This window comes from Vespa mandarinia, chromosome 10 (genome assembly GCF_050613455.1).
Source record: "Vespa mandarinia isolate Hongniang chromosome 10, ASM5061345v1, whole genome shotgun sequence".
NCBI lineage: Eukaryota > Metazoa > Arthropoda > Insecta > Hymenoptera > Vespidae > Vespa > Vespa mandarinia.
Window position 1 is genome coordinate 2380421 of NC_140819.1, and position 12795 is coordinate 2393215.

The window sequence follows — 12795 nt, forward strand, 5'->3', positions numbered from 1 at the left end:
GAGATGTATTTTTTTTAATCTATTGGATAGCTCCCTTAAGCTGGATGGTGTCTCTGCTCTTTAAATTCCCTTTCCCAACTAAAATGATTTTTTGTTCGAAAGGAAATCGAATAGCTTGATAGAAGAAGAGTGGTGTGACGGAGGGAAGGAGGGATACTTTTAATGGAAGTCACGTGTTATTTAAGTCGAGGTAAACGCGGGTCGAACAAATCAGCTGAGATTGTTTCTTTTTCCTCGAGGGACAAGGGGGAAAAATTGCAAAATAAGTTTCTTCTTTCTTTCTTTTATCTTTTCTTTTTTTTTTTTTTTTTACATATATACATTATATATACACGTACATACGTAAGTAAGAATATTCTACGCATTTCGAATAAATCGTATATATAAAAATTTGAAATATACCTTTATATTTCATGTCGGTCGGTTTGGCATTCTATTGTTCTTTCTTTATTTCTTTTTTTTCTTTTTTTTTTCTTTTTTTGTTTTTTCTTTTTTCTTTTATTTTGATACCGAGATACCATCTCTTTTTTTAAAGTTGGTGACATTAATCGCGACTTACAAAAGAGTGTTGAAAAATGCAAAGGTATCTCGTTCGGTCCTATCCTTTCCTACTCTCAGCTTTAAACTCTAGTTAGAAGGCTTTTAATCTTTAAACGAGGGTACCGCAACGCGTCAGAGAAAAAGAGAGAGAGAGAGAGAGAAAGACAGATAGAGATAGAGATAAAGATAGATAGAGATAGAGATAGAGACAGAGATAGACAGAGAGAGAGAGAGAGAGAAAGAGAGAGAGAGAGAGAGAGAGAGAGAGACTCGAAGAGCACCCACTTTAAGGTCGTGGTATTCTAAAGTGCCACGATATTTTCACCTTTATCATGAAAACTAATTTTCCATACGTTTTTATATTAAGACAAATTATTCAAATTATCGTTAAATAAGAAAGAACGGAACGATCATGACAATTACGTCAAAATAAAAGTCCGAATATGAAAATTTATGTTTCTGTGTTCGCGAGTATTCGTGAAGGTACTTAATAAGTAGGATAATTTAATCGCAAATTCGACAAGTAGGTGTTCCTATCGATCGACGACGACAACGATGCTAGTGTAGTATCGTTGACTCGTAAAGCAATTAACTAACTACGTCTATGTAATCATTTGTGACGCACGCGTGACACGGTACTCGAGCTAGGCGTGCGATTAATTTGCACGATTGCAGCTAATTGGATTGCCAATAGATCGTGATATTTGATCGCTTATCGAAATTAATAGAATATTTATAAGTGTATTGAAAATTAAGCTTCAGAGTAGTATTCTTATGAAAAAAAAAAAAAAAAGAAAAAAAAAAGAAAGAAAAAATAAATATATGAATAAATAAAAGTAAAAATAAATTAAATATACGAATAAAGAAAAATAAAAATGAATAAAAATAAAATAAAATAAAATAAAATAATATAAAAAAGAAACGACAATGACGAAGAATTATATAATTTCGTTATCATTCATTACGTTCTATTCAATACGTAACTATTATATATAATGAAGAATAGAAATAGCCGAGATAATTGTTCTTTTTCGTTTTAACAGCGGATTTAATCATTGACGGAACTACTTATACCATGAACAATGATAACTTGCCAATGGCTATCCTAGATATACATTTCGAAAAGCTAACATCGTCCTGTATGACTCGAAGGCTAAACGGAGTTTCGGTGCTTACCTTGGGATAGTGAATCGGTATAGCCGACGTGTATTGGAAAGTCAAACTTCCTGGAAATCCATAAAATGGTATGTTCATAACCGGTGTCAAGGTATCATTGAAGTAGCCAAAAGCCAGTTTCGAGCCGTTCGGTGAAAACCATAATGCTTTGTTAGAACTGAATACTTCCTCTGAAAAAAAAGAAAGAATAAAATGGATCGTTTTATGTTTTTGTTGTTTCAAATATTTACTAATAAATAAATAAAATTCATTTTAATCAATGAAAAAAAATCTTGATTACAAATCATATTATATTTATATATTTTAATTCGTATTAAAGTAATGAATTTAATTAATTTGCGCATGTGACAAACTAATCGTGAGATACAACATTATGACAGTTTTTATTTTATTCGACTGGATGAACTCATAGGAACGTATATTGACCATTCTTTCGCTCGAAAACTTTATCGAGGTCAAAAAGTTTTTATCTTGGTTCTCGTTTCGTTCCATTGGAACGCGACTCCATCGTTTTCTCTCTTTAAGTAAAACGTTAAAGGGAGTATATACATTCTTCTTGATGTTTTTCTCTATTATTTACGTTATATTACCTTTTATTTTTTCTTTTTTCGATTATAAAGAAATCTTTTTAAATAACTCTTCTCTTCGTGATAAATTATGGAAAAATAAAAAAAAAAAAAAAATGAATCCACTTACAAAAAAAAAATCCAATGAAAATAATTTAAATGCATTTCATATGTATTTTTGTTTATTTAGTTTGGTATGCAAACGTATGTAAATACGTGAAATTGTTTAAAACAAATTAAATTTAGACTATTATATATACTTTTTAGTGTATTTTTTCAAAGAACTTTTGTTCGATAACATTATACAAAGGATTTACAAATAGGTATGTTATATGTATTCGTGTAAATTCTAAACGTTGGAGTAAGTAACTTTAATTAATTCTCTAGTTCTCTGAAAGGTTTGAGAAACTAAACCAATGTAACTGACGATAGAATTAAATACTTCCTTTTGTTGAGCAAAGAATTTTATTCGTAAATGTTTATTTTTCTTTTCTTTTTTTATTCGTCGTAAAATTTTAAAGAAAATAATAAAATGAAATTTAATAAATCATCTCATTAAATTTACACGAATGAAATATCCATCACTTTCTATACTTTATATTATTCATATAATAATACGAATCACTTTTCATTTATTTCGGTTGGAAAGTATTTTTTTTCTTTTATTTACTTTTTTTCAAAGATTAGCACGAATCGTTCGGCTCGTAAGATCCTTGATATCGACGAAACTGAAGCAGTTCGTTCGATATTTTGAAAAGGTCGTGGCATGAACGATCGTGACACGAAAGAAAGAGATTCGAGAGTCTTCGTTTTAGTATGCTTGAAGGTACATAGTAGCCTTGGTGGTGTACCATCGAGTAAGGAAGAAAGAAAGAAAGAAAAAAAGAAAAATAAAAAGAAATATACAGACAGAAAGGAGAGAGATAGAGAGAGAGAGAGAGAGAGAGAGAGAGAGAGAGAGAGAGAGAGAGAGGGAGGGAGAGAGACGTAAATATCTACTTTGGAAAGATCGCAAAGAAGGTTTGAACCTTCAGCGTCTCTTCGTGGAAGCAAAAGCCGCGAGAGGTAAGCTATAAAGAGAGGGTGAGATTTACTGATGGTTTAGGGATGGAGAAAAGGTGGTAGCATATTTTGAGATCGGTGCTGTTTTCTTATAACCCTTTGAGAGAGCGAATTCCTTTCTTGGATTCTTGAAAGAGTCGCGAGACTTTAGATAAAGAACGAGCTTCGACGAAAGCGTTGGATGGAAAAGAGAAAAAAGAAGAAAATAGAATGGAGAAAAAGAGAAATAGAGGGTAGGATAAAAAGAGTGGATGAAGAAATACGTTGAGAAGGAAAGAAGTATGGAGTGCGAAGGCTTCGTTTCAGTGAACGTGACGAGGGAGAAAAATAAGTGGTCGGGGATTGGGGATGAAATTTCGTGACGAGTGGTGGTGGAGAGGGTACGATTCGCGGTATACGTGTCAAGAAAAATATTCTTCGTCGAAATCTTCTCAGGAAGAAGATAAGTTTGGTTTTCAGATGCTTTTTGATACGAAAAATTCGCTTGATACAAACAACGATATTATCCTTTAGTTTTCATCCCGCCACCAAAGGGATGTTATTTGTTTCTTGCGGCATACACTTAATAAATTTAATAGAGTTTCATCGAAGGATCAAAGGAAGTAGAGAAGTTTAGAACGTGATCAAAGCTATTCCTTTCTCCTCCTCTCCGACATCCTCTCTACCTTCTATAAAGATGAAACATGTAATATATTTGGAATGTGTAAGTAAATTGCATGTGTGTATGTTTCAATATTATCTATTTTCTTAATTATTTTGATTTATATGTTGACGTGTGATCGATTTTAAAGAGTAAAATCGTAGAAAAAATACTATATATATATATATTTTATACACATGTACATAGCTATCATAGTATTAATTATAATTGCTAGTTCTACTATGAATTTAATTGAACTAATCCTTCCAGTTAGTTGAAGAATACCAGGAATATCAAGTGATAATCCCTAAGCTAACTGCAAATTCTAGAGCCAAGGAGTTAACTACATGTGACCACATCGATCCAATCAAAGTGATCGATGTACATGGAGGGAAATCCTTATCAGGATCTCAATATTACAATGATTTCGAGTATCTAGATATAATCGGAACAATATCGATCATTTAGAAGACTACTTCTTCCATTGACAATATCATCATTCATAATTATTTATCTTCGAGTTTCTAAATAAGTCACGTGATTTTTTATTTCACAAATTATCACGTCTTTTTCGTTTTTCTTCTCTTTTTTTTTTTCTTCCTTTTTCATTTTTTTTTCTTTTTTGCAATTGAAGTAAATAATATATTGAAGTGGAGCATCTTTCTCAATGATATTGAACGTTATGATGATACTCGATAGTTACTCAAACTAAGATGCATTACTTTCGTAATGTTACTTTGACACCGAATGTGAGATGGTTGCATCATGCAATACGGGTAAACTACTGAGAAACATTTTGCTAAGTAAGGCTCACGAGTTTGAAGAGAAGCAGAATTGTTAGTATCAACTTTAGCATTATTCTCAGCCATGGAATTCACCTTGAGATATAGTGGTTACTTGTAACATTTCTATTTGATCAACGACAAAGTAAAAAGCGATAAATTTTCTTTGAAATTTCTCTCCCCCTCTCTCTTTCTCTTTCTTTCAATTGATCACGTTTTGCAAATTCATGCTATCAATTAAGAATCATTAATCTATATATTTTTATTTTATTTACCTTAATCTGAAATAATATCTGAAAGAATACCTGAAAGCTTTTCCATGTTACTCAACAAAATTTATTAGTAAAAATAATCTAATGAAATAATACTCTGCCCATAGCATTGATGTGACTTTGATAAAATACTGCAAAAATAAAAGAAGGAAAAAAGAAAAGAAGAAAAGAAAAAGAAAACACTATAAGTATAATTTCATAACTAATTGATGCAACGATTAATATTTTAACTTTTATTATTAGAATAGAACTGTGACATAATTCATATATATATATATATATTTTAGATAACTATTATATTTAAATTATTTAATGAGCCAAGAATTGAGTGATTTCTCTTTAGTACTCGGTGAACTTTTGGAAAATTTGTTACAATTCTTCCGTTACGTTCCTATAATAACGAAAAGTAGAATGTACCCAAGGGTGTACTTGGAGCGAGGTACTTGACGTTAAAATAGCATAGAGAAGGAAAAATGGAGAAAGAGAAATTTATAGAGAATAGAATTTTCTTATTGTTAATAGCAAGGTTGTATGTACATATATATATATATATATATATATATATATATATATATATATATTCTTTTAATAAGATAGATCCGACTATAAATGAATTTCATCAGTTGGAAGGATTCGTTCGAAAGATTTAGAAGGACCGTTAGAAGGGCACACAGCTGTGCTTTATTTCTACGAAGACGAACGTCTACGGTGATTCTCTACTAACTATAAGCTTCGGCATCTGCTTTCGGAGAATGTGCACTTGCCTCGTTAATACCGACATCTTAACCGTACCCACGCATTATCCTCTGACGATAACGCGGTTAGAATTTCTAATCAAGCTACCCTCTTAGTAATCGTGACGTAACGCCGGATAGCTCGAACTTAACCAACTAGTAAAATTTTATATGTGTTCTTGCTTGTCCTTCAAATATTTGAATATAAACAATTGAATTTTTCGAATAAATTATTTTATTTATCGTTTTATTTATTTCTAGATTTATCGAATTATATATTCTCAGTTTTTTGTTTCTTTTTGTTTCTTTTTTTTTTCTTTTTTTTCATTTCTTCTTTTTTTTTTCCTCTCCGAAGAAGCTACTCGCTTACTTTTGATATTCCGAAATAAAAAGGGAAGAGGTAGAAAGTCCGAGAAAACTTCGACGTTAAAAAGGCAATATTTTACGACGGTGTGGAACATGAAGCGTAATGTCGTAATGAAAGGTACGTTAAATATTAAAAATATAAATGATGGAAAAATAGAAACGTTAGGCAAGGAAAAATTTTTCAAGTAGATAACAAAGGCCAAAAGGGTTTTCCTGTTCTTCTTTTTTTCTTTCTTTTTTCTTGTATTATTTTCTGTTTTTTTTCTTATTCTCTTTTTTTTTTTTTTTTTTTTGATAATAAATATAATATACTTTATTAAATATTCCATTTTATCTATTTATTTACGAATATACGTAAGAAAATAGAATACAGAAAATCTTTATATGCACTATGATGGAATATATAATGCGAAGTTTAATGTAATAAAGAAAAATATGTGAACGAAATTTAAGACGATAGTACTTGGTTCTGTTTAGCATCGTATACAGTTTTCAAGTATAAAATTATATTACTAGGAAGACCTTGATGTTACCTATAAATTTATCGTTTATTACGTATACTACATGGTTTTACGAAAGAAATAAACTTTTATAGATCAAATTAATCATAATCATATAGATACGTAAGAATAATAATTTAATGGACTGACTGTTTCTCATTTATTTCATTGAATTCACTTTGACATATTTGAAATTATTTATTAATGTAATATTAATCGTTAAAATAACATCGCATCGAAGTTTGAAGAAAATTGAATAGCTCGTAAGTTTGCTTGGAATATAGACTAAATGTAAATTATCTTATACGTCCTCTTTCAAGAATATGGATGAAGTTTACTTAGTAGACAAAGTTTTGCTAATTTTCTTGAAAATCGTTCATACATTATAGTTATTGTAAAATTGGTCTAGGTTTCAAATTAGTCGCTATGCATCATCGTCATTGAAATTATCGTTGGCCTTATCATCAAAGGATTTCGTAGAATAATAGTACTTCGGACCGTTTAATCGTGATTAATAGTAGAGCGATATAACTTGTCTATGTGTATAGTATGTATTCGTATGCAATTCAATTCAAACGTGTATATGTATATATGCAAATTCAGTATATGCGAATTGTATAATTAGTAGATCATTGTCTATTACCGTCTAATGTATAGAAGATATAAAATTATTACCGTGTTAATCAATTTTAATGTCAAAAGATTTAATAATATCCTACATTATATAGTTCGTATATCAAGATATTCATTCACGACGACTATATTTTTCCTTTCTCGATAAAATTTTGTAAAAGTTTTGATCTCATTGGAGAATTATCTTCATCGACTTTCAATGTCGTCAAATGTTACAAATATTTTACCCGTTATGTAATATCTGAGGCATATGAAATAGTGAAATACGTAAGACTCTTTGGAATTCTTAAAAATAAAATCGACTGAAATGCAACGTCGAAGCATTTGCTAGAGACGACAGTACAATGGTGACATTCGATTCCCGGTGGTGGTTCGATGAAATTCTGAGCACGGCACCTTTCCAACTGGCACCTGTCAACCTGTCAAGTATCGACTACCATCTTCAACTGATTAAATAAGAAGCAAGATTCTGAATTTGCAAGATGTCGATGTGTAGTATCTATTATAAGATATATCTAATATTATCTAGACAATTGAATAATATCATAATTTTTAATAACTCCTATATTATTTTCGAATTAACATTTGAATTAATTGAACGGAAAAGATTAAGAAAATTATATAAAATATTCTATCTGTATAATTAATGTAACATAATACTTTATAAAAATTATTTATAACATATAATTTATGGAATGTATAGATGACAATAGATATCGTTTATAATTTTAAACAATAATATTTGTCTATCCGTTATGTTCGTAATTTTTGCAAATTACCAATTGTCAATTCGTAGAATATTAACAAAAACATTACACGACCATCTTGTTCTCGGATAAAAGTTAACGAAATAGTTTTATATCTTCGATAATCTCTCTTATACATATTCAAATTACAAATTATCACTCGAGGTGAAGAATTGTTTCTTCCGTGTTTCTTTTTTTCAGTTCGACGGACATCTCTCATCTCCCATCTCTCTTCCCCTATCTCTTCCCGCTTCCCACGGGAATCGTTCCTTTTCAACGAGAGAAGCGCGTAATTTTTTTGCGGTTTGCGCTCACGACTAGATGGTCGAGATAATCGACTCGTCCACTTTTTCCATTACACAGAAGGACGACGTTACGTGGCATGTATAACAAAACGGGGAGAATACTTTCTCTCTCTCTCTCTCTCTCTCTCTATCTCTTTCTCTCTCTCTTTCTTTCTTTATATTTTTCTTTTTCTGTGTGTTATTTTTTCGTCTTTCTTTTTCGTATTTTTTTTTCTATCTGTTTTTCTTTTTTTTTTTCTTTTTTTGAATTACTATGGTGAATCCGTAGCAGGCAGAAAAGTTTTTAGTTTCTCGTCGCGTTTCGTGTTATCGTTATGCTCGGCCCGTTGAACCGCTTGGACATTTCTCATCGTGCAAAGTGCCTACCCGTATTGCATCCCGGAACCGAAAATACGTTCTCTCTCTCTCTCTCTCTCTCTCTCTCTCTTTCTTTCTTTCTCTTTCCCTCGTTCCCTGTTAGACTTATATTGCATGTGTACAACAAGAAGGGGAGAAGCTTAAGAAGAAGAAGAAGAAGAAGGAAAAGATGGATCAAGAGAAGAAGCAGAAGGAGATAAAGGAGGAGGAGAAGAAGTAACGGTAGCCACCGAAGTGGATCGTGATTCTCTTTAAGGAACTTAAAACCGAGTTTGAACTACCGATTGACGTTCATGTTAATGCACTACGAACTTCTCTGACAAAATAACGTTCACAAAGATTGCTCCTAACGCTATCAAGAGGAAATACATCAGGCAATCCCCTTTCGTTAAGTCGCTATCGTTCTCGTATCTCAAGAATTCTCAAGTTACCTTACTTCTCGATAGAGAGATAGAGAGATAGAGAGAAAGAGAGAGAGAGAGAGAGAGAGAGAGAGAAGAGAAAGAAAAGAGAGAGAGAGTGAGAAGGATGTTCTCGTTTCTTCTTCCTCGAAAATAAGTTAAGAAAGACACGAATCCGTGAAGTTGAGGAAAATCAAATAAGAAAAGGTAGATCTTTGAAATCGAGATATAAAGTTCGTTTTATTATTTTGCTGTATACTCAATGGATTTATGAACTTTAATATTAACTACAATTAATAAAAAATAATGGAATTGATAATTGAATTACCAATCGATTAAAGGAAACTCAAATTGATACAGGAGCAGATTGATACATAGAAATTTTCTGGACATTGTTTATATGTAACTCGATTATAGTAATAGATGTTTATTGTTTATCTATTTATTAAGATAGAATGTAAATTTACGTATATTGACAATAATAAATATTATTCAATCATTTTCAATTTTTATGGAGAAAAACGTTTCAATTAAATAATGTTTGATTTATATAATTGAAATTATATTACAAAACAATATGAACGAAATAACATATCTTCAATAATAAAAATATCTATCAACAGTCATATCAAGTTATTTCATTACATGTATCAATTTAACAAGGCCGCAGTCGGGTAAATTGATACATTTTGATTTCATTAAATAAATGTTTTTTTTTTTTTAATTTATTTTATATACATATTTCGTCAACAGTTTCATTTTCAATGTGTTAATAGAAAGTGTCAATGTACATTTTCACATATTTTTTATTAAATAATTAATTCACACAAAAATTAAGAACAATAAAATTAAGAACAAAAGATCGTATCAATTTGTCGCGGTCAATCTCGGAGATTTAAAATCAGCTCAGACGTTAAAAATATGATCTATACTTTCAATGATCACAAATATTTGTTAATTACTTGGATGATTTTAACACGGATCTCGATTAATGTATGTTTGGAACAAAAAAAAACGAAGGAAAAAGAAAACAGAAAAATAAAAAGAAAAAAAAAATAAATGTAAATCCTATTATACTTCATGAGGTTGTTTCTCGTCTCACTTATATATTAATCTATGCCGGAATATTCGTATCTCCGCGGCCTTTTCCTCTCTATCTCTCTTTCTTTCCATTATTTTCTTTTAAAATATGTCAGTCGACTGTTTTCCGTGGTTTTTACGTCCATGAGTTTCACGGAATAAGAGAAAAAGAGAGAGAGAGAAAGGAAGAGACAGGAGAGAGAGAGAAATAGAGAGAAAGAGAGAGAGATAGAAAGGAAAGAAAGAAAGAGAGAGAGAGAGAGAGAGAGAGAGAATGGAAAGAAAGAGAGAGAGAGAGAGAGAAAGAGAGAGAGAGAAAGGAAAGAAAGAGAGAGAGAGAGAGAAAGGAAAGAAAGAGAGAGAGAGAGGAAAGAAAGAGAGAGAGAGAGAAAGAGAGAACGATACGAGCGAGCTTGCTCGTGCATAGTAAAATCCTCGTTTAAAGGTAGCTATATACTTCCTTCTACTGGACTCTCTTTCCTAGCTCGCGAGCTATCCGATATCCTTTTCTGAATACATAAAATGTGAAGGAAACGCGGCTGCGCTTTAGATGAACATTCAGATTAGAGAGTCTCGTTGCTTTTCTTAAAAGTCGAAATAATTATTCTTAAATATATATATATATATATATATATATATATATATATATATATATATATAGAACATAAATATTTACATAATGTAACACCTCAGTTTTTCTCTTAGTGGTGTTTTTTGGTTAAACTAATTCACAATGAGAGAAAAAAAGAAGATGGTAAAGATATAAAAATTAAGAGACATTTTCTCTCTAATTTTCTATTTATTGAAATTTAATCTTCGAATATATATTTTTATTTATATTAATTTGAATTTATTCATTCTACTTACTGTTTATATCGCTTATACTTTTAATATGGTCGTAATAGAATACAATTATAGATCAAAATTTGTACATTCTCATTAGTAATTTGGAATTAATGTTCAGTATTCTTGATGGTAAAGAAAATATAACTAGACGTTTATTTTTATTTATTTATTTATTTTTGTTTCTTGTTCTAGTAAGAGCTTTCTTTCCATCATTCTCCTCGAGTCACCATAGAAGAAACCATCCGTTCGAGCTCGCCGTTAATTTGTCACTGTACGACTTAAGTATATCGAGGAAATAGGTTTCCCGTTCTTGTACGGGTTGTTCTTTCTCATCTGCTTTTACGCCACTTTCGTTTCTTCTTAGGGACCCTAAAGACATCCGACTCAACTTTTACTCCCTAGCACGTGGTAGAATACCTATCCACTCTCCCTTCGCATTTTTCGTGTTTATTGTTTGGCTTTTACGCTTGTACTAAAATTTATTCTACGCTTTTATACCTTAACGCCGGTTGTTCCTCTTTTCGTTCTTAGGAAAGGAAAAGGAAAGAGATAAAGAAAAAAGAGAAAGTTATTCGTCGTTCTTTTTTATTGCAGACGCCGCATTTTCCTTCCGAGAAAAAGGGTTTTGATCTAATAAAATACATTCGAAGTTGCTTCTTGTCTTGTTCATTCTACCTCTATAACATTGGAGTTTTCTCTTTTCATTTGTCGATATAGTCAAGCTTTCTCTCTCTCTCTCTCTCTCTCTCTCTCTCTCTCTCTCTCTCTCTCTCGGTTTCTCCCATCTCTTTATCATTCGTTTCATTTCATTTCCCTTTGTCCTCAATTTTTTTTCTTTTTTCATTTCTTCTTTTCCCTCTTTCGCCATATTATAATTTTTCGAGCACGTTGACGAATACAACGTGCTCGAAAAATTTATTTACAAAGTAATTTTAACGATGCTGTCGCTTTGTCCTACGCTATTACGCATCTCCTTCAAAAATGTTATTTTTCTACGTTCATTTTACACTCACGTTAGAGCGGCTTATTTGCTAGTTATTGACTTTTTTTATCAGTTCTCGAGAAAAACAACTAATTAAGTCGTTATTTCATTTATAAAAAATACATTTCAAAATATATTCTTCTCTTTCGAAATCATTTTTGAAGTTAAATTAAAAAGTGAAATAAAATAAGATATCGATCAATAAAATTCGTTATATTATTTTAGGAAAAAATCTCTTGATTAATATTTTTGTTGTTTATATCATTTTAATATTATTCAAGCTTAAATATAATATTATGTAATTTTATAAATCGTTTATCGTATGAATGAACGATTTTTCTATAGCTTTTGGATTTAAGATGAACGATAAATAAACCAAATTCTTCCTTTTCGTTCTTTAATTTTCACGTTTTCTCTTTCTCTCTTTTATTTTCTTTTTCTTTTTTTTTTCGGCTAAAGCAAGGATTCCCTGATGAATTTTTACGCTTCATTCGTTTCGACTAAGCGAAAGAAGAGAAATGCGGGACGTTGTTGGTAAGGACGAAATGCGAGGTGAGGGAACCTAGAAAGAGCATAGCTGATGAAAGCTCCGGAAATATGCAAACGCGGGCGATGTCTCTCCGAACATCAGCTATGTGTATTACCGTCTGTGGCACGATGCTCTCTACCTGTGCATAGTATGGCGTACGTTATTGTTCCATGCGAAATAGAAATATACCTTGGTGCAAAAATCTTCGAGACGGCTAAAAAAAGAAAGAAACAAAGGAAAGAACAAAGAAAGGTTTTTCGATAGAGAGAAAATGGCCA

The 12795-nt window shown here is 31.1% G+C and overlaps 1 protein-coding gene across 11 annotated transcripts in view; it reads right to left on the reverse strand.

Moving 5' to 3' along the window:
• Window positions 1–12795, reverse strand: part of LOC118444761 (venom dipeptidyl peptidase 4) — a 274804-nt gene that overhangs the window by 23717 nt on the left and 238292 nt on the right. For all 11 annotated transcript variants that reach the window (XM_035873339.2, XM_035873345.2, XM_035873340.2 and 8 more), the window contains one exon: window positions 1717–1886. In XM_035873339.2, the coding sequence (XP_035729232.2) occupies window positions 1717–1886 (170 nt within the window). The remainder of the gene's footprint in view (window positions 1–1716; window positions 1887–12795) is intronic.